Raw genomic sequence first — 22,701 nt, 5'->3', positions numbered from 1 at the left:
TCTAGAGCAAGCATAGGAATAGTATCTATAACAATTTTATAATGCGAAAGCCAAAGTTTTTCGTGTTTTGTTCATTTTTTTCTCCATATTGCGATTTCTCGTTTTTTTAATTCGTCACACATCGAGATATGTTTTTTTGTTTCTTTAGTATGGTAATACGGTGTAGGTTACATTTATTTTTACATTGACGATTATTGGGAAATATCCATTTATTGCTTGCTTTCTTTCTCGAGTTCTTTCAGCAGCTGCTTCATCTCTTCGGACAGTTGGTGCTGATCCGGGACCGGTCTGCAAAAGTCGAATGGATATTAGTCCACGTTAGATTTTCCCGGACCAACTCACCTCTGTTGGGACGAAGTCTGGTCACCAGCGGCGGATTCCTCTCCTTCAACTGCAAGAAAAAACCAGTCAGTCTTCACGAATTGTCCACATTATCTTATTAAACTCATGCTGAATATTTACAAAAATATGTTTAAATTGTGCACTGCGTCAGAAAATGTGTCCGAAATCTGAAATAGAATAGCGAGTTAGGAAAAAAAAATTAACAACGACGAAAACACATACGAGAACCTTTTCGGTTATTAAGGTGTAGTATTACATTCACAATATGCACATAAAACGTAGCCATTAGCCCAAAACATCTAAATATGTACATCGTAAGTATGACAAAATGTGAGGATTCGTAACGCATCTGTTTTGAAACGGTGCAGGGGTTGTGCTGTCGGCGCCCCCTCGTGAAAGCACTACTGACCCAAGTGAGGAACGGATGCGCCACGAAGAACTAACAACATCCAAAGGATACAGAATGGTGTACGGTGTTCAACACAAATGATAATAAATGAATTAAGAGAATTTTAAATAAATGAAAAAAATTGCATCTCTACCATGTTCAGGTAAATTAAAACGCCAGTCGTGTTCCCGAGGATCCACTTCTATCTGATCATCGACACTGATTTCGTAACGAAGCTGTCTTCGTCGGGACGTTTGGGCTAAACCAGAAAAAAATCAAAGTCTGGATGGTCATCTAAACTACGTTTCGTTAAGGGAACGCATTTCAAGGACAGTACAGTTCAGTCGGTAGGAAAAAAACTATTACCTTTCGATGTGGAATCCTGAGGTCCTCCCGTCGCTGCAAAACTGGACTCCTCACCTAAACAGAAAAGCTCGATCAGTACCGGGGAAAATTTTAGACGATGCTGTTGGTCATCGTGTTATCCAAAACAAAAGTCATGCAATGTAAAATTCCATGCAAACCGATCAGAAAGTGACAACTTACCCCGACAAAGTAAAAAAACGTCCACCAAGTGAAGTGAAATACATAATGTAAACCTAAACTAAAGTGCGATACGCTTGTAAATAACATAAAAACTGAAAGAGTAAACGGAAATAAACCAACAGAAGAAATGATCGTAATCACAAACCTGTCGTTTCTTTAGGAAATGAAGTTGTTAGTTGGTTAGTTTTGCTAGCTACAGATTTCTTAATGAACTCCTCCATTTCGGGCCCCTCTTCTCCTCGCACGATAAACCTCCTCTGCACCACGCGCCTCGTGTGCACGTTTCCGGCGGCGTCGACTTCCTCGACCTCCTCCACCTGTTCTCCTTCGTTGAAATCCTCGATGAACTGTTTGAGACGCTCGTCGGCGTCGCTTCCGTAAAATGTGACCTTTCTCACTTCCGGCGGGAGCTCCACCCGCCTGTGCACGGTGTGAGAGTAGGCGTCGTCTTCGCTGGGTTCAATTACTTCCGTCACGTACGGTTTCCCCGGGTCTTGGACGTACTCAGTCGTGATACGGCGACCGCTTCCGGAATCCTCCTCGAACCAGACTTTGCGTGCCGCCGCCGCTATGTCCACTTGGACCGGATCGATGGTGTCGGTGGAGGAAACCATCGTGTTCGAGCCGCCGCTCGTGAAGCTTCCGGAAAAGACGGAATCGGTCTCGTATTGGTAGGTCGCGTGGGTTGCCGTCGAGCTGGTCGGATCCGCCAGACTGTCGGTGCTTTCCAGCATGTTGTCCATTTGTTTGGCCGCTAGTTCGAGGGAGTCGCTGGAGACCATGCCGCAGGCCTCGTCTTTGATCTCGATGCTGTCGCTGAGCAAATTGATCAGTACGGATTTCCCCGCCTGGAACTCTATAGAGTCGGTGCTGGCGGTCATGATGTCGGCGCCAGTCTTCTGATCTAGACTGTCGGTGCTGTCGTGCTGGCTGCCTTTCTCTTCCGCTTTGCCGTCGATCGAATCGGTGGAGGTGACCATGACGTCTTCGCCCTCCTTCCACTGGACCTTAACGGTGGACCTCACGATAGGGACGTCCAGGTCGAGATCCGGCACTTTAGATACTTCCTCGATCGAATCTCCGCGTCCTAGAGACTCCGTCTTGTCTCCTTCCTTCAAGTCGATGAATCTCTCGACGTTACTTTGAGCCTGTCTGATGATCTCGTCGATCTCGAACATTCTCTTCTCGTAATCTTCCTCGTCCGAATCGGGAATCACTTTCTTGTCAGTCCTGGAGACGGTTTCGCAACTCTCCGATTCCGACGCGAGACTCTCTTGCCCTTCGTCGATCTGCGCCAACATGGCCTCCTCTTCCTTCGCCTTGACTTCGACTGTGTGCGCGGCGATGCAAGCCATCTCCAAACCTTCGAACTCCTTCAGCGAGCTGACGGACACGTCGTCGCCTTGACCGGATTTGCTGGCGTAGTACCGAGTCTTGAAGCTTCCGTTACTCGACGAATCTTGCGAACCTTGCTGGTACCGTTTCGTCTCCAAGGACATCGCTCTTTCCAAATTTTCGAACTCCTGGAGGCTCGACATGGAGATGTCGTCGTGTTCGCCGGACCTGGTGAAGTACTTTCGTCCGGCTAAAACGTCGTATTCGGGGGTGCTCGAGTAAGAGTCCTTGACGCTACCGAGACTTCCGCCGGATTCTTTGTGCGACCCCAAACTTCCAATCCTGCTGGAAGCCGGGTCAAAGTCGTTGATGTCTTCTTCTTTGATGTCTTCGAGAGGTCCGCGTTCGAATTCCATCTCGTAGTCGTATCCCGCAGCCATTCTTGCCGCTTGGTCTCCTTGAAACTGTTGCTCGATCCACTTCTTGTTCGCCTCCAACTCCTTGTCGTAACTGCTGGCCGAGGCTTCATTGTTGATCGGCGGACTGTCTTCGAACTCGAAACCCAAGTCTTCGCCGGTAGAACCGTCCGGATAGAATTTCACGTCGGTCATTTTGGTCAAAGGCGTCGGAGCCGATCTCGTCAAGTACGCTTCTACTTCGTCGTCGTGTTTCTTTGGACGTCTCGTACTTTTCTCTTGTTTGATGTTCACGCTTTTGCCTTCCGAATCGAACTCTTGTGCTTCCTTCGCTACCTCTTCGATCACGACGAAATCGTCGATCAAATCGGGCTTCTCCAACATCTCGAACGAGTCGCTGTTGGGCGAATCCGTATCCTTATCGGCTTCTTCTCTCACCGTTTGCTCAATAACGGTGCTCCTCGACTCGGTCGTAGCTTCCTCAGGAATAGAAATCCCTGAATCTTCGAGAACGTACTCTCGACCCTGGTCCGTATCCTCCGAACTTTTGCTCGAAGGCGTTTGAGGTGTAGATTTTTGAGTCTCGGTTTCTTTCTCCTTCTCCTTTTGTCTCTCCTCCTCCTCCAGTTCCAAGTCGGGGTATCTGAAATTTCTGTCCACCAAAGGCGTCATGTGCTGAGTCACTTTGATATCCGGTATGGATCCTGGACTCAAATCCCTCGCCTGCGACCTGCGCTTCTCGTATTCCTTCTGCGCCCTCTCTCTAGTTTCCAACTCGTGTTTCTCCGCATCTTCGTCTTCTAGTATGGGACAGATCTGTTTGATTTTGTGAGCGGGCGACACGTGAGCCACCATGTTGAAAGCCGCTTCGGCTTCGGCTTCTTCAAAACTGGACTTCTCGCTAGAAGTGCTGCTAGATTTTCCGTGAGAATCGCGTTTTTCTAAAGGTTCTTTGTGAATGTGGAGGTCCGGACTCGCGTCGGACTTCCTTTTGGCTTCTTGCGCCCTCGCCAGGGCTGAAGTGTATTCTTGTTCGAGTTCACCGACGCTCGCTTGAGTCTCTGAACTGAATTCGGGCGTGTCATCTTTGATCTCGTCTTCGGTTTCCTGGTATTTACCCTCGCGGATGTCGCGATGGAAACCTTGATCAGCCTCGGTCTCGTAACTCTCTTCTTTCTCCCTTTCGTCTATGTCCTTCTTTTCGTCACTAATGACTTCCTTCAAGCTCAATTCGGCCGTGTATTTGTCGCTCTCCGTCAATTCCGACTGGAATTTTTGATCGAAACTGCTCAGAATCGGTGGTACGAAGGAACTGGTGCTCTCTTGGCGTCTGTGAGATTTCTTTTTGATTTCCGGCGGACACGTTCCGTTCATTTGAACTTCTTCGGTTTTAGGGACGCGATCCTCCTCGGGAGTGTGACTCTCGGAGGTGACTTGAGTGCTCACGCTTCTGATTCCGCTCTCCGTAATGATAGACGTGGTGATCGTGCAAGATTCGATTTGCAGGTTTGTGTCGGTGTGACCGGTACAGGTGCTGATGTCAGTTGTGGCGAGGGTGGTGGTCGGGTGAAACACTAGGCTGTCGCAACTACCCTCGATGCTCAACTGATCCGAAATGCCAGAAACTGACATGCTCCCCCCTTCGATCCGTTCCGAGTCGGCTCTCGACAGTTCGATGACAGTTCGAGGCTCGGTGCCCGAAGTACTCGACAAGCTCATGCTGACGATGCTGCCGTCGTCCATGCTCGTAAACTTCTTGTCCAAATCGTCCGCCTGTGGCGACTCCGGTGCCAGCATCTTCGGCTCGGGCTGGAACGTCATCTCGTGTGATCGTTTCATCTTTGACAGTTTGTCGCTGGGTTCGTCCTCGATTTCCTCGTTCCAACCACCGTCGTCGAGTTGATCGCCGGTGTCTAAAATGTCTCCCTCCAAATCGCTGGCCGAAGGTACCAGAGTTTCGGACAATTCCGACACTTCCACGCTTCCCAGATGACCGGAACTCTCGCTGTCCAAACTCTTCATGCTCTCCTTCGAACTCAAACTGCTCACGGCTGTGTGGTACTCGGTCGACGTGACGTGCGACCTGGACGAGTAGTCCTGCGAGGTCAGCGCGCTCTCGTACTCGGAGGAACCGGCCGCCACCAGTCCCTCGACGTCGGACGAGCACGGTCTGCTCTTCCCGCTGTCCAGCTCGAAACTGTGATAGTGACTCTCGCCGGAACTCGAATAAGTTTCGAAATCGATCCCCGATTTTCGGTCGGCTTTCGGGAGAGAACTGGTCTTCCTCATCAACACTTCTGGTTTATCCGCGACTTTGGACGAATCGGAATCGCCTTTGCGTCCCGACGAACAAGTCGAAAACTGATCTTCCGGCGACTTTCCAGACTCGATGCTGGATTTCGATTCGCTGCTCGACGTCCGTTTGATTTCTTCGTGTTTTTCGATCACAGTTTTGATTTCGCTCATCTCGCTGGGCAGGACGGAAGAATCCAAGTCGACGGTTTCTATTTTTTCTGTAACTTCGCTCGAAGTGGACAGTTCGCGGTGTACGTCGGTCGACGTGACAGTGCTGCTGATTTTGCTCTGCTTGGTCGTGAGATCTTCGTCTTTGTGCGTGATCTTCTCTTCGGTTTCTTTATCTACAAGTTCTTTGCGTACGGTTTTAGTGTGCGTCTCTTCGACGGCTTCTTCTTTTTCAATCTTGACACCTTCGACTTCTCTCACTTCACTAACACTTTCCTTCTTGGCACTTTCCTCTTCCGACAAATAGTCCTCGCAAGTGATCTCACCTTTCAGCTTGGTCTCTTCGGTAGGTGTTTTCTCTTTCAGATCAATCTGATGCTTGATCACCGACTTAGTAACGTCACTTTGCACCGTCGTGTCTTCCATCTTCTTCGTAGCAGCATGTTCACTTTCTATTTCTGTAATTTTCGTTGAAGCTTCCCTCGATTTTTCTTCACTAACATCTATCCTACTCTCTCTATATTCGTCTATTTCCGACTTTTCACTCTTCTTTTGAGTCGTTTCCGTGGCCAAAGCCTCAATTCTAGTCTCCAATTGGTCACTCTCGTGAGTGGCAGACTCTGAAATCGTTTCATCTTCCTCGAAAATGATATCTTTAGTCTCGGATTTTTCTCCTTTGATGCTCTCGTAGGTTTTAGTGTGCAAGTCGCTCTTGTATTTTTTAACCACGTCATTTTCACACGTTTCGTAATCCTTGCTCGAATGTGACTCTTCGCTATGTTTTTCGTCTATTTTGTCCAGGAAAGCCATCGACTTCATGTCGTCGACTTTCTCGGCCTTCAACTGGCTGATTTGTTGTTCGAGCACGTGAGATGTGTCCAGTTCTGTGCCGCTATATTTCAAGTCTTCGTCCGTGATTTCTATGCTGGAGGCTTGAGTGTCGGCCCGCGACAACTTGGCCAGTTCTCGTTGGCGTCGCGCAAGAACTGACTCGACCAATTCGACTTCTCTCTCGTCCAACCCTTTAGTTTCCGCCAAAAACTTCAAATAATCGGACACGTCTTCGCTGACAGTGCTGCTCGGAGGTAGGCATTCGCGCCTTTGAATTTCCGCTTCGATCTCCTCGATCAAGGCACTGGCGATGGCCTTAGCTTCCACTGGATCGACTTTCTGTTGTTGTAAACTGTCCAAGATGATTCTCTCGATGTCGCTGTGACTCTCCGATTTGATCTTGTCCGACGCGTAAGAATCCGAATGGTCTTGATGTATTTCCGAACCTAGATCCGACTCGTCTCGCGTGCTCAAGCTCAAATCGTCTTCTCGTTCGATCTTCTCGACGGTCGCGGCGTCGAAAGAAGTCACCTTCTCGTCGAACCGTTCCGGTTGTGACTGCACCGAAACCTCCCAGACCGTGTCTTCGACGTGTTCTTCCGGAACGTGGATAGGTGAGTCGCTTCCGGTCGGTTTCTTGCTTGATTTCGGGACGTACTCGTCGCTCTCTTCGCTGATCCTTCGCTGCATCCCGGACAGGGTGACGGTGATCTCGGGAATGGCCTCGTCCACCAAGTAGGAGGATTTGGGAGACATCTCCACCGCATTGAGCGAGTCCAACGACTTCGTTTCCAAATCTGTGGCGTCTTGGTCTAATTCGGCTAGTTTTTCCGAGTCCTCGATTTCGCTCTTGTCGACGTGCACCTCCATCGAATCCGGTTTGGAGGTGCTGCCGTCCCTCGTCATCTTGTCCATGTCGGACGAGGAACTCTGCTCGGAACCCAACGAGGACCGTTTGGTTTGAGAATCGGCATCGATTTCTTTGTGCGTTTCTTGGATTTGTGTTGAAATCGCTGTCTGATCCTCAACTGTGTGCGTTGTAGTCTTTTCGGGTTTGTGCGTGGGACGATCATCTTCGAAAGACACCTCTTTCTTCGTCGCCTCGTCGAAGGACCGAGCGATGTCTCTCACGCACGTCACTTTCTCTTCGCTCAGTTGCTGCACCAGAGAGCTGATCAAGGTCTTGCGTTCGGGCGAGGGTTCCTCCTCGAGTTCGCTCGTTAGCTGCTCCTCGATCATCTCTTTCTTGATCTGTTCTTCGTAGTACTGCTTGCGGAGTTTGATGCTGCGCGCCGAGACCTCGTACATGTCCTCGGTGGGCAAAGAGGCGGATCTCTCGTAGATGGTTTTGCGGGCAGCCGCCACCGGTGGGGCGAAAACGCTCATCTGTCTTTCGCGGATCTGAGGAACGCGGTCCTCGATCTCCGAATCGGAGATGTAGTGTTCCACATCTCCGCTGTCCGAAATGTAGCCTGCGTTTTCGTTGGTACCGCTGTGGAGGACGTCCGAGTCTGAATCGGTGCTCTCTTTGTCTGATTCCACTTTAGGTGGGGATTTCGACTTGCGTTCGCTCGGCGGTTGAAACGAGGCTTGATATTCCGACATGATTTTATCGTCTGGTTTCTGATCTTCGCTGACCGGTACCGTCTCCTCTATTGTCTGAGCGACTTGCACTTGGGACCGCGGTTTCGGTATCGGTACTTCGTGAACCGATACCTTCTTCTTCGCGGCATCTTTGTCTGGTGAGGAGACCTCGTGCAAGGTCGTCCGTTTCTCTTTGGTCACGTTCTCCCAGAACTTTTTCTTGTCGGAATAAGTCTCGGGAACCGCCGAGTCGTCATCGAGCAAATCGTCTCTGACCGGTGAGATTTGTTTTTCGAGTTTGGGTTGGCGTCCATCTTTGAATTGTAGCGGAGTTTCTTTGGCAAAGCGAGGTTTAGGTTGGGGTATTGTTATTAATTCTTCGGTTAGTGTTGGCGCGCAGGTGGTTTCTAAAAAGAGGCGGTTAGATGTTAGCGGGGACTAGCAATACAAAGAGGTTAGTACTAGTACGGTTGATTATTTTTTTTTAGCTTTGGTCACATTGACAGGCAGGTATCCGACTTTTACTGGGGTCGCGCGCACTTACCGTCTCGCCCTCGTTCGGTCGAACGAAATGAACAAAACCCAACTTAAAAATGAAAGTCATAATAAAGAAACAAAATATGGAAAATAAACATATGGAAGCCAAAGATTGCTTGTGCTGAAGCGTGTCCACTGTCCTAAGCCCGTCTGGATGTAGGGCAACCTGAACCTACCTTCCACCCGTTCGAGCCAACGCTGCTCGCAAACAGCGAGAGGGGTGGATGATTGGTCGCGACCACCCTGCACATCTACCCATGCAAAAATAATCAAACATATCGGGCCCCGCTTCTGTCGGGTCTACCGTAAAAATACCCCGTGCGCATACCTCGCCCTTTTCCTTTACGTTTCGACCGGTTTTTGCCCTTTTCTTTAGTAACGTGAATCGCTGGAACGACTGGTTTTGTTTTGAAGCTCAATTGGGACAGGTTCGAATCCGAACTAGCAATGCTAGCTGTTTCGACTTGTCTAGCCAGTCCAGGACGGCATTCATGATCTCGCCTCTGGATAGTTCGGAACTGGAGGACGCGGTACTCCGCAAAGAGGCCGTGCTACCGTACAGAAATCTATCGGGGTTAAGCTCGATTATGGTGCTGACTAGGGAGCCTTTCAGGGAGGTTCTTTTTAGATCGGGGAGGCTGCCCCTGTCGAAATCTTTAGGGGGACTGCTTCCTTCGTAGAAATCCATCGCGGATTTAGCTCTTTTGTTTTTCTTGGTGGGTCGGGGAGTATGACAGGGACTCCTCATGATCGGTATGACATCGACCTCGACGCCGGCCTTGTTAACTAAATTATCTTTGTTTAAAGTGACAGGTCCCAGGTAAACGACCTCACCTACGGGGAATTGAAACAATGAAATCGAACCTCACCAGTCTAGGCCCCGATATGTTTGTGAAATGATTTTGACTCGTTGCGATCTGGATGAGTTAGCTAAATGCATGCTTCTCTTCGTGATTTTACAACAAAATGGCGTGAGTGATGACAGTTGTGTGAGAGAGAAGGAAGAACAGGACTTTTGTTTGTATTTACTTTTAATTAAGCTGACATCTAGTTAACATCTACCTTGAGGAAGTTCCTGAACGTCAACTTGACTGTCTGGAGTTTTTGAGTCCCATTCGTCGCTTTTTGAGAACGTGGTCTCGTCCCACAAATGACTGTACTCTTTCTGGAAGTCTGACACCTCTTCAGTGCTCAGCTGCGAGACGAGTCTTTGAAATTCGTGTTCGCGGCTCACTTCGACCTCGGTTGGCGACACACCGACGTCTTTCTCCATAACTTCGGACGCCATCCGTTCGAACTTGCGTTCGACCCTGTGCAGCTTTTTCTCGAGCTTAGGATCGGACGCTTGTTCTAATGAATCTAACGCTTTGTCCAAGTCACGTAATTTCTGTTCGATTTGTTCGACATCGGCTTGCGAGTCTTTTTTGATAGATTCCAGTTCAATATCTGCTTCCGCCACTTTACTTTCGATTTTTTCCTTACCCTCCGCCACCGACCTTTCTAAATCATGCACCAGTTGTATCTCCAAATCGCTCAGCAAACTGTCCAACTTGTTCTCCGACAGAGTTTCCAAAACATTGGATTTGACGCTGTCGCGTCTCTCTTTCGGTTTCCCCACTTCGCCAGAGTCATCGTCTTCTGATTCTAGATGAAAAAGAGGTCGACGTTTCGAATGTTCCGCGTCTTCCGGTTCGGTTACTGTATACTGTTCTTCGTCACTGTCTTCGTCGAGCTGTGTCGACTTCACTTCTCGAACAGTTGGTCGTTCTTCCTTAGAAAATCTCTGAGATTCTGCTCGACGTGCCATCGTCGGAGAAGTCACGTACCCTTTCACTTTTTCCGTCTCTTTCGACGCAGGTTCCGCTAACTGGTCCAACGAGGTCGTCAGTTTTGCCAAATCGTCATCAAGTTCGGCCATTTTCGAAGCTGTTTCTTTTTTCGTTTCATCTGCACTATCTGAAGCACCTTTTCCGAGCGACGAAAACAAACCAGTTCCAATTTTTCCTACTTCATCAATTTTTTCTTGCACTTGGGTTTTTGTTTTAGCAAGGTCTTCTTTTATACCACCGTTCGTTTTCGCAACATCGTCCACCGCACTTTTAACTTTTTGTGGCATCGATTTCGAAATTTCTTCCCCTTTTTGCGTCTTCGTATCAACCACACTTTCTTCTAATTTTGTATAGTCGGCGACTATACTATCTTTTGCTTTAACTATATCATCTTTTTTCCCTTCTATTGTTTCTTCGGCGGTTTTTTTGGTTTTGGTAGCAGTCTCTGTCACACTTTCTTTTAGTTTGCCAAAATCGGCGACGACACTCTGTTTTGTCTTTGCCAAATCATCAACTTTCTGTTCAACTGGCTTAGATAGCTTATCCGCTATTTGTGCTGACGTCTCCTTGGCACTTTCTCCAATTTTAATTAAATCGTCGATTGCCTTCTCTTTTACTTTCGCCACGTCATCGATTTTTTTTGCACACGTGTCTGTAACACTGTCCTTCACGTCAGCAAAACCTGCAGTTGTACTCTTTTCAGTTTTGGTGAGATCATCCAATTTTTGTGCGGTAGTATCTTCCACGGTTTTCGTTAGACTGTCTATTTTTGTTGCTGCTGAACTGCCAACATCTTCTTTTGTCTTCAATAAAGCACCAATTACAGTGTCTTTTGTTTTAGCTGCATCTTCAACTCCTTGTGCCAACGTCTTTGAAATTGTATCCGCTTTCTGTGCAGCAGCTTCCTTTGCTTCCGTTAATTTTTCATTTTTGCTCGCCGCTGCCGAACGTAGATCGTCCACTTTCTGTTCACTGGCTGTTTTGAAAGATTCTTGCGCTTTCGCAAGGTCGTCGATTTTCTGAGAAGCCGCTGTAGTAAAACCACTAATTTTCGCTGCAACGGCAGTTTCGGCTGTTTCTTTTGTTGTTTTTAGCTCATCAACTTTTTGGGTAGCTAAATGGTCAGCACGCTCTTTACTTTTTGATAGATCTTCCACTTTACGCGAAACAGCTTTTGTAATATCATCTATTTTGCCCGCAGCAGCATCTTGTACTTCACTTTTCACTTTTGTTATTTCATCGAGTTTTTGTGCTGCTACATCTTGAGTTTCCTTCTTGACTTTTACCAATTCGTCCACTTTCTGTGTGGCTGCTTCAGAAATGTCATCTACTTTTCGTGCGGCAGTTTCTTGGACATCCTTTTGTGTTCTAGCAAAATCCTCGGTTTTTTCGGATGCTGCCTTAGTGACATCACCTACTTTAGCTGCAATCACACTTTCAACAGAATCTTTCGCCTTCGCCAACTCATCCACTTTTCCTCCAAGTTTTTCTTTAGCAGCATCTTTCACTTGTTTCGCATCTTCGACCTTTCGAGAAGCTTCTTTACTAACATCATCTACTTTCGATGAAACTGCTACTTTGATATCTTTTTTAGTTTTTTCTAAATCAGCAATTTTTTGTGCTGCATCATCTCGAACAGTCTCTTTGGCTTTTGCCAAATCATCAACCTTCTGTGTAACGGCTTTAGATAGGTCATCCACTTTGTGCTCAGCAGTATCTCGGACACTATCTCTAACTTCTTCAATTTTCTTGGAAGCTGTTTTGACAGTGTCGTCCACCTTAGTGGCCACAGTACCTTCGACATTTTCTTTGGCTTCTTTTAATTCAGCTGCTTTCTGCGTAACTACGTCGTGGGTAATGTCTTTTACATCTTCCACTTTTTGTGAAGCCGCATTGGTGACTTCATCAACTTTCTCAGCAGTTGCTGCTTTAATATCTTCCTTTGCCTTGGTCAACTCTTCAACTTTCTGCACTGTTGCGTCCTTAACACTTTCCTTCGCTGTTGCCAAATCATCCATTTTCTGTGCAACTGACTTGCCCATCTGATCTACTTTTGATGCAACCGCACTGTCAAGACGTTCTTTCGTTTTTCTTCCTTCATCGACTTTTTCAACTACCACATGTTGCGCACTATCCTTTACTTTTAAAATGTCACTAACAACTTCGTCTTTTTTTGTCGTCAAATCGTCTAGTTTTCGTGCAGTTGTTTTGGAAATTTCATCAACTTTTTGTGCTGCTGCATCCTTGACGCTTTCTGCCGCTTTAGAGGTATCATCAACTTTTTTGCGTGCAAGTGATTTCGCAGATTCGGCCGTCTCAGCAGCACCCTTTTGAACTTTAGAAGTTAAATCCTCTTTGGTCTTCTGAAGATCCTGCATTTTCTGTTCTGCTGAAATGTGAACGTCAGTTTTTGCTTTATCAAGAGCTGCAGTGGCTTCATCCAATTTTTTAGTGGCTGCATCTTCAATTTTCTCGGTGATTAATTGTGTTTCTCTTTTCACCTCCTCAGCTTTCTTTGCCACTTCAGCGACTGAGTCTTCTTTCGTTTTCTCGAGCTGATCAACTTTTTTCTTTGTTACATCGACAATTTTTGCAGATGCATCCGTGATGACATCTTTACCTTTTTCGGCTACAATGTCAACGTCTTTTTTCACACTTTCAACTTTCTTTGTCGCTGTTTCCACTGCGTCTTGTTTAGCTTTATCTAATTCATCCGCTTTTTGTTTAACCGCTTGAGTAACGTCTTTGCCAAGTTCGTCAATTTTCTTTTCGCTTGAAACTGCAACTGCTTTTGCGGCCTCTTGAGCACTAGCTTTCGCTTCTTTGGTGGTATCTTTAAAATCGTCGACCTTCTTTGCCGTCGTATCTTTTGCTTCCACTACTATCTCACTTATTACTTGTGTTTTCTCAGTAGTATCTTTCTTAATGTCGTCAATTTTCTTTCCGGTTTTGGCGGTTACGTCAAGTAATGATTCTTTTAATGTCATAATTCCTCCCTTCGCTTCATCAATTTTAACTTTAGTCTCTGCTACTACTCTTTCTTGTGCTTTTTCAAGCTTTTCAACCTTTTCACAAGTCGCTTCCACTATAGAGTCTTTCGTAGCGTTTGCACTTTGTTTAGTTTCTTCAATCTTGGAGCTGATCCCTTTCTGTGTATCGTCGACCAATTTCTGTGAAGCCGTTTCAACATTTGTTTTCGTTTCTCGCAACTCATCTTTGCTCTTCTTCACGCCATCCTCAACAGTCTTTTCTGTTGCATCAATTGTTTTTTGGGTTGATTCTTTTGCTTTATCAACCGCCTTCTCAGCAGACTTTTTGGCTTCTTTGAGTTCGCTCTTTGCGTCATCGACACTACCCGAAATGAAACTGCCCAACTTGGAAAAGAAACCTCCAGATTTCTTTTCGGTCTTCTTAGCTGCCTTTCGAGAAGCTTCTTCGACTTCGGCGTCAACTTTTGCAGCGGTCTCGACGGTCACCGACTTGACGGCTTCCACTTGATCTTGACCATCTTCGACTACTTTGGCAGCTTTATCGATAATGTCGTTCACTACCTTTCCAGCGTCGGTAGATAACCCAGTGTCAATATCAGTAACAACTACTGGTGCAGCATCTTCATAGTTGTCCACTTCGATAAACAAAAAGTCGCGGCAATCGTTCATCTCTTTCTGAGATTCGGGAGAATATTTACGTTTAAGTTCTTCCATTTTCTTTTCCAAGCTACCTAAAACTTCTTCGCTGAGATTCATTGAGGGTTGTTCCTCAAATTCAACTGTTAATAAATCCTCTTTCGGTTCGGCTTCCTCTTTAGTGACAGTCGTCTTTGTAGGTATTTCAACTTCCGTTTCTTTAATGTCGTCTTCGCTTTTCTTCATTTTATCGAAAAATTTGAACGGACTGCTGCTCTTGCGTCTTTTTTGTTTCTTTGGAGATCCTTCGCCGTCTTCCTCGGGACGACCTCGAGATTCATCAAAAGATGTTTCCTGCGATTTTGATTTCTTCCCAAAAATATTGAAGAAACCTTTTTTATCTTTGCTCTGTTTATCTTTCTTAGACGGTTGTTTCACTTCCTGCTGCTCCAAGACTGGTTTTTGTTCTGAAACCTCTTTTGTAACAACATCTAGTGTTTCTTTCGTTGTTCTTTTAGGTTCTTCTATCACTTCGGCAATATCTTTTTTGACTACGTCAACGACATGAGCCACTTCCGGTTCGGGAAGGTGACCTTCTAAAACCATCTTAGAGTTAGTTGTATCAAAGGTGACCGCCTTTTCTTCCTTCTTATCTTTATCCGCAGTTTCTACTTTTCCATCTTCATAATTTTCCAATTCGGTTGATAAAAAGTTTTTCGTTTCATCCATTTCCTTTTGAACTTCCGCCGATATTTCGCTTTCTTGAATACTCGGTTTCTTTTTCATTTTTTTGAACTGCGATAAGAATCCGCCCTTGGCTTCAGGTTTTGCTTCGACTTCTTCGCTGTCTGTTTTGGTCGTCACTGTCTCTTCTTCACCAGCTGGCGCTTTCACATCATGATAATTTTCGACTTCATCTCGCAGAAACTGTTTTGTATTATCCATATCCTTTAAAACTTCTTCAGAAAGTGTAGGTGGCTTAGCGCCCACACTTTCTTCTTTTTCAACTTTAGATTTTTTGAATATGTCAAACAGACCACTTTTCGCTTTTGACAGGTCTTCAACAGGTTGTGGTACAACTTTTTCTTCTTTAACGTGTTTAGCATCGGCATACTTTTCTATCTCCTGACTTAAGAATTGATCAGTGTCAGCAATGTCTTTTAATACTTCTTCAGACAGGACTATTTTTGCTTCCGTCGATCCTTCTCCATCTTTTTCGCGTTTTTTCGTCTTCGGGGTAGTTTCCATAACAACCTCATCAACTTCATCTTTCTTCGATTTTTTGAAAATACCAAACAATCCTCTAGATGATTTCGGTGACGATTCAACAACGTCTTGAGCTAGTTTCGTCACCTTTTCTTTTTCGTCTTTTTCGACGTCATAATTTTGTACTTCCACTGTCAAGAAAGTCTCGGTGTCATTTATTTCTTTTAAAACGCTCTCAGAAATAACTGGTTTTGCTTCGATACTGTCTTCATGGTCTTTCTTAGGTTTTTTAAAGACACTGAAGAGACCACGAGATGACTTTGGTGAGGCCTCGACTGTTTGCTCTGCGCCTACAGCTGTGACCTTTTCTTCTTTAATCGGTTCGAATTTTGCCGGCTTAACATCTTCGTAACTTTCAACTTCTCCTTTCAAGAATATGGCAGCGTCGTTAATGTCTTTTAATGCAGCTTCGGAAATAACTGGTTTCGTAACCTCTTCTTGCTCTTTCTTGGGCTTTTTAAAGATGTCGAACAGTCCGCGAGATGATTTTGGTGACGACTCCACCGCTTTGTCAGAAACTTTTGCAACTTTATCTTCCACAATTGGTTCAAATTTCGCCGGTTTGACATCGTGGTAGTTTTCGAGCTCAGACGACAAGAACTGACTAGTATCGGTTATATCTTTAACGACAGAATCTGAAAGAGGTGGTCTAGATGGAATAGTTTCTTCTTCGTCTTTCTTCGATTTTTTGAAGAGACCGAAGAAACCTGCAGATGGTTTTGGCGATGATTCCCTCACCTCTTCCGTTACAACTTTCTTAATTTTTTCATCTTCTACGGCTACAATCTTCTCTGGCTTTTCTTCGACACTCACAGTTGTGTCTTTCACTAAAGTAACTTCTTTCGTTGCAGCTTCCGGTGCGATCTTTTCATCCTCCTTTTTGGTCTTTTTGAATAAACCAAAGAAACCGGAAGACGGTTGTTCCTCAGATTCTGTCCTTTTTTCTTCCTCGATAATTTTTTCTTGAACAGTTCGAACGTCGGGATAATTTTCAACATCTTCAATCAAAAAGTGATCTGACTCGCCCATATCTTCGAGAGTAGTTTCCGATAATTGAGGTTTTTCTAGTAAAGGTTCTTCCTCTTTCTTTGATTTCTTAAATAAACAAAAAAATCCCGCAGGTTGCGATTCCACACTTTCGGCACTTATTTTCACGGTTTCAACTTCGATTTTCTTCTCTTCGGGTTTCGCATCGTGGTAATTTGTGACCTCACCAACTAAAAATTCATCCGTTTCTTTCATCTCCCTAACAACTTCTTCAGAAAGCACCACTTTAGTTTCAAGTCCTTCGGCGTCTTCCTTTTTCGATTTCTTGAATAGACCAAAGAATCCACTCGCCGGTTTCGGAGAAGATTCTCGTCCTTCCTCTGCAGTTTTCTTAGGAGACGATTCACGTTTGTCTTCTACACGTTTCTTAGGTGAAGATTCCTTGGCAACATGCACGCCATCCTCTATTTTCACTGGCTCAACACTTTTGGCGTCATGATAATTTTTAACTTCACCCTCTAAGAACCGCTTAGAATCCAACATGTTTTTGAGGACCTCTTGCGAAAGTATAACAGCAACTTTCTTTTCTTCTAGTTTCTTCTCCTCTTTTTTAGGCTTCTTCTCAGAAACTTCTGGTTTCTTTTCGCTTATAACTTTTTCTTCTTTCTTAGACTTCTTGAACAAACCGAAGAAACCTTCTGATTGAATCGTGACTTCTTCGGCTTCCGGCTTTGCCGCTGTAGCAACAACCACATTAGTAGCAACAGAACTATCGTCTACCTGACTAGGTACTACGGGTCTAACGTCGTGATAATTTTGCACTTCATCCAACAAAAACTTATTAGACTCGGCCATATCCTTAAGCACTGCTTCGGAAGGAGGAACCTTTTCAACTTTTTCGACCTCCGCAGATTCTTCGGTTGCAATCTCGTCGTCTTTCTTGGAGTCCTTTTTCTTGAACAAGCCAAAGAAACCACCCTTCTTTTCTTCTTTCTTCTTGCCTTCACCTTCGTCAGTTTTCGATTTAACGTCCTTTTCCTTCAAAACTTCTTTATCTTGTTTTTCGACGATCTCTTTGTGCATTTCTTCCTCCTTCTCGGCCTTTTCTGGTATTGTCGCAGTTACGTCCGACCAACCGCCAAAATTGATCTCGTTTTGTATTAAGTCGGTAGTGATCTCTTTGACGAGTTCTTGTGGAACTGGAGCCGGTTCCTCGATGTCTTCGTAGATGTGATCTTTGGAACGGGGTGGTCTTACAGGTACGTCAGTTTGCATTTCTAAAGCTGCCAAAGGCTTGACGATTGTTTCTTCCGAAAGAATTGGAGATTTCTCCATTATTTCTCTTTCTCTCTTGTCTATAGTCTCGTCTATGTTAATCGTGAAGGTTTCTTTAGATTTTTTGGGCGACTCCTTCCTAGTCGGATCGACGATTATGGAAAACTCTTCTGATTCTATCACTAAAGGTTGAATCGTCTTGGTAACTTCTTGTACTACAACAGTTCTAGGTTTCGTCTTTTTCTTCTCTTTCTCCTTCACCTTTTCTTTCTCTTTTACTTCGACAGTCGGCAGTTTTATAGTTTTTTCCTCATCTTTTTCCTTTATTTCTGCAGCTTGACCAGATTTTTCCTCCACAATCAGTTTTGATTCGACAACTGTTTTCTCTTTCTGAACAACTTTTTCAAATGTAACTGTTGGTTTAACTTCAACATCAATATCTAGATCGGTGACTGGGATTTGTTCTTCTTTAGGTGGCACATCAGGTGGTTTATATGGTGGGGGTAAGTCGTTAACCGAAACTTCAGCAAAAGGTATACTGTCCAAATCGCTTGGCGCTAATGGGGGAGTCGGTAGTTTCGGTTTCCTCGGAGGTAAACCTGGCTCGGACGCCGGTTTTTCCTCCTTGCTCTTTTTCTTTTTCTCTTTTTTAGGTTTTTTCGACTTTTTAGGGGATTTCTCCGATTCAGAATCGGATTCGAACGACCTTTCGACGAAGGTTTTGATCGAACCGAAGAAACCCTTTTTGGCTTTCTTCTTTTCGTTCATGTTATTCTTGTTGTCGTCGACTTTTTTATCATTGACTGGTTCTTTTCTCGTATATTTGTCCGCAAGCGCGTCATACGGTTCGGGTTGTGACTCAGATTGGATAAAAGCGTTAGTTTGATCGAATACCGTTTTCAAATCAAATACTAAATGATCGTCAATGACAGATAAACCAGTAAGCTGCTGGCCTAAAGGTTTGTCTAGCAATGTTTCTTCGTTACTAGCTACTAAACGTTCGGTCGTGGTTGACAGTCCTGCAAACATGCAATTCCCAACAAGCTATCCTAACTACCATTAATTTAACCTTAAGTAAAGAAAAAAATCCAAATATCCTTACTGCAGCAAGGTTAATGCGCGATTAGTCAAGTCAAAAACGCAAAAAACCTAAACTACATAAAACTGTCAACACCATGCGGATGAGTTCGGGGGTGTTACAACCACTCGGACTTTACCTCCGCCATCATCCTCCAACCAATCGCAATACGCTCTCGGGATCTGATCGCCCTCGTTAAACGGATTCGAGATGGTCTCGGTGAAGGGGTTGGTGTGGGGAGAGGGAAGACTTTTGAAAACGTACTGACTCGGCTCGCTCCGATTGTAACACGGGTAAAATGGAATGTTAGCGTGAAGGTCCACGGTTCGGATCTCTCTAATGACATCGTCATTGCGCAGAGGAGCATCGGGATCGTAAACCAAAGGGAAACGCTCGGACGAACTGGCGACTAGTTCGTTACGACTCCCGAAACGTTTAGATTCTTGCAGAGCACCCTCGCTCTCAGGTTCTGGAGTTTTTACAAACAACTGTTGGAACGTAAACGACGGTTTGTTCCCCTCTTTCAGTAACTCCTCTCGCGCCTCGTTTTCGTTGGGTTTGAAACTAAAATTGCGCCTACTGCGATCGACTATACTACTAAATTTATTCTTCAGACTGCTGATTTTGTCCCCGAACTGCGACTTTTTCTTAACTTCCGGTACCGCCGCTTTGTCGGAGGGATTTTCGAGAAACTCGCGAACCGACCGGATCTCGATCGCTTCTTTCCCTCGATCCGTCGTTTTGACCAAGAGTTTGACTTCCGCCTTGACTATACTCTCGTCTTTATCGAAACGCTCTTCTTCATCCGAGTCGTCGGTACTCTGAGAGTCGCTCGAATCGCTCATCTCTTGTTCGCGAAGTACCGGCGCGTCGTACAACGAAAAATGATTGGAAGAAATGCTTTGACTGCGATAGTTCGAGTAGCTGCTCAGCAAACTGGTTCTTTCGTCTTCGTCCTCTTCAGGAACTATGCTCAAGTTCCTGTAAGTACCTTCGAACCAAATGTCGCTCTCGGGGTACGAATCGAACCGTTGATACGCGTGAGTTAAGGCATTGTACTCGACGGGTTCGTAATCGTTTTCTTCGGTGTCGCTCAGCGACTCGCTCGACGCCGCTCTCGCGTTTCTAACCAAAAAACTCGACAGATGCTCCTCCTCGTCGTCCTCGTTTTCTATCTGAATTTCCCGAAAACTCTCGTAAACTTCCGACTTCCGCACGGGTATCTCGATCAGCGCGTCGGTCTCCGGTACCAACTCTAAAGTGTTAACGAAAGAATCGTCGTTCGGTTCGAGCAAATCTAAATCTAAACTGAACAATTTCTCTTGCTTTTCGACGTCGGAGAGCATCTTTTCGAGCATCGCGTCTATCTGTTTGTAGGAGGCGGGGGGTGTGGGAGGTGAGGCACGATCCGGTCTCAACAGGACGCTTTCGTAAGTTACATAGTTGGGTGTCGCTTCAACAAACAAAAAAAGAAAACATGAAACTGCATTAACCTGGCTGTGAAGTAAGAATATTTGCTTGATTGTCTTTGCAAAAAAATCTCGTTTCGTCTTATTACCTGCTTCAATGATAATGAATGATGTTAAATAAAGAAAACTCGCCCCAAAAGCCAGTGGTTCTAGCTTAAGACGGTCAGATTTAAGCTCACTAAAGCGTCAAGATGCGATTGTGCATTAGTTGCCATGCGCATGCATTACAAGCGATCCGCCACCAATTAAAAAAATTACCTAGAGAGAAGCCAACGAAAAAATAAATTAGATCGCCACTCAATTTAGTGGAAGCTCACCTACCCCAAAAAAATATTGAGAAGCAAGATTATTTTTGTTGATTGTAAATTTCTACTAATCATGATTGAGTAATGCGTGTAAGTACTGGTATATTTTTTTTTAATATTGCACATAAAGCATCCCTTGGCTTGTAAATTAAATAAGAAAAATTAATAAAACTATTAAATATTAGTAACCAAATAATGAAATGAATGGAAATGACCCTAGCCGCGTTTCTTTCTTGAATACCTGCTTGTTGAGAAAAACCGAAATTTAGCACAACTGTTCCTAGAGTTTTTGAATGTATTTCTCAAACACTCAATTGTGCAACAATTGTGCTCATCACTAAACTAAATCCTTACCTTGCTGCTCTGCGTCCTGTGATGGTGGTGCTTCCTCTTGTGATGCTGACTTCTTTGAGACATCCCAGTCTATAAAAGAAGAACGGTTTTAGTCAACGATCAGAATCGGTCTGGATGGACTGGTACTAAATCTAGCATGCAAACACTTACCTGTGCAACCACCAAATAGCAATATCGTGTTTAAAGCAAATGAACAAGCAATATTTACCTCAACCTGGCTTTAAAACTATAAGACTGTATTTTACCTCTCGCCATCTCGGAACCAACAAATGCCTCGACCTTATCCGCTTCATCATCATCGGACATAACCTCAACATCGGTGTGGTTCTGGTGGTAGGAACCTCCTTTCAAGTACATTATTTCGTTGGGAGAGTCCAAATTGATTTTCTTGGTGGTTTCGATGTGAACCCTCGCCAAACCTTGTTGGTCAAAATCTTTGTAAAACTCGCTAGGAGTTGCTGTTTTCGAACGAACATCCTCATCAGCCGAAGTTGCCAGATCTTCAACATCAGTCAGATCTGGACTGGTTGTGGCACTCTTTGATTTTGTTACATCGAGACGATTTTGTGTAACCGAAGTACCGTCAGAACCTTTCGAAGATATGATAACTTCATCTGTGTCATTCATGAAGAAATCAATAAAACATTCTCGAAATCCGACGACATTTCGTTTCTTTAACGGCGACTTGTTGCTGTCGCTCATATAAAAATCCTCCGTATCGGTCGTGGGTGGTTCGTTTGCAGAAACCACCTGCAATGTTTTGGTTTTAAGTTTTTTGCTACGTTTAGAACGGTCACCGAAAGCTAGATCTTCGGTGTCTGTTACAGGTTCCAGAATCGTTTGCTGAAGAACCTCGATTTGGTTCTCCCCATGCACCACGCTACTGTTTTCGTAGTCGCATATTTCAGGAGTGGGTCCTCTTTTATAAATTTCAACATTTAAAAGTTCCCCCTCGTCGTCGACAAGTTCAGTATCGGTAACTCCAACATCTTCCTCGATTTGTAAACCTCCCACAGTGGTTTCGTTCAGCGGTAAAATCTCCGTAGTAGGTACCAGTGTCTTGTCTTCGTGTAACACGATCAGGGTACGAACTGGAGGTGGAAGATCGATCTCCCCAACCTCTGGTTCCGTTTCTATTTCCCCTTCGACCGATTCCGCATCTGTTGCGTTGTGTGTCGAGTCTACTTTGGTCTCGACAAATTTTTGTTTCTCCTCAACTCCGATAACATTACATTTGAAATCTTCTTCGATCTCCTCTGTATCGGTCAAAACATTTCTCTCTTTCTTAGCTACCGTTTTGCACAGTGGAAACTGCAAGAGTTGCTTGTCTTCAGCATCACCGTCCGACTCGAACCCTACCAATCCATTCTGGGAATCGAGACAAACGGGGTGCGACAAAGATTTCTTCATTTTGAACAAACATCTAGTTGTCTTGTGATCATCGTTAGTGTCTCTACTTTTGTAACAACCTCTGGTTTTGCGTCTTTTAGTCTTCGCTTTGGTCGCCAAGCGTTCTCTCTCGTTGTCAGAACCAAGCGATTCAAAATCGGTCAGTTCGTCAACATCTAAAACCGGAAATGCGAGAGACATCACGTTTTGTTTGAATTCGCTGGAAATGTTGACGTAATCCGAATGGTAATCATCGAAGTTAACGTCGGCATCTGGAGTTTTCCCGAAATCGGGCTCCTCGTCGGTGAGGAAATTTTCAGCATCTGTTAGACCTTCGTCAGGAGATGACGAATCCCCGTCCTTGATCTTCAAACTCTGCGACAGTTTGCCCAAATTTCCAAAAATCGCCTCTTCGACATTACAAGGATCGAGAGGGAGATCTTCCAAGGACACGGTTTGAATTTTGGCGTCGTTTTCGGTATCGGAAGCTTCCAGATCTTCGAGATCTGTGGTCGCTCCGTCATCGATAAATTTTATTTTCAAATTAGATTTGATCCTGGTCGAATCTCCTTCGTCTAGATCTTCCACGTCCGTCAAAGCATCGTCGATATTGGTCGTCGATGAGTTCCGTTCGTTCGATTCTGAGGTTATCGCGATTTGAGGGATCGTGAACGACATTTC

General features: G+C 45.0%; 1 protein-coding gene across 1 annotated transcript; it reads right to left on the bottom strand.

Moving 5' to 3' along the window:
* Positions 1–209: 209 nt before the first annotated feature.
* Positions 210–22,698, bottom strand: LOC138140698 (microtubule-associated protein futsch-like). Its single transcript, XM_069061688.1, has 10 exons — positions 20,877–22,698; positions 20,632–20,700; positions 18,643–19,956; positions 9,505–18,444; positions 8,885–9,276; positions 8,619–8,640; positions 1,422–8,312; positions 1,097–1,150; positions 343–391; positions 210–288 (listed from the first exon to the last, which is right to left on the bottom strand). Exons 1-10 carry the CDS (start codon positions 22,696–22,698, stop codon positions 210–212), a joined length of 19,632 nt encoding a protein of 6,543 aa, XP_068917789.1.
* Positions 22,699–22,701: the final 3 nt, after the last annotated feature.

The sequence above is a fragment of the Tenebrio molitor genome, chromosome 1, assembly GCF_963966145.1.
Source record: "Tenebrio molitor chromosome 1, icTenMoli1.1, whole genome shotgun sequence".
Lineage (NCBI taxonomy): Eukaryota > Metazoa > Arthropoda > Insecta > Coleoptera > Tenebrionidae > Tenebrio > Tenebrio molitor.
The sequence above is the reverse complement of the archived record's forward strand: the minus strand, read 5'-3'. Positions and strand labels throughout refer to the sequence as shown.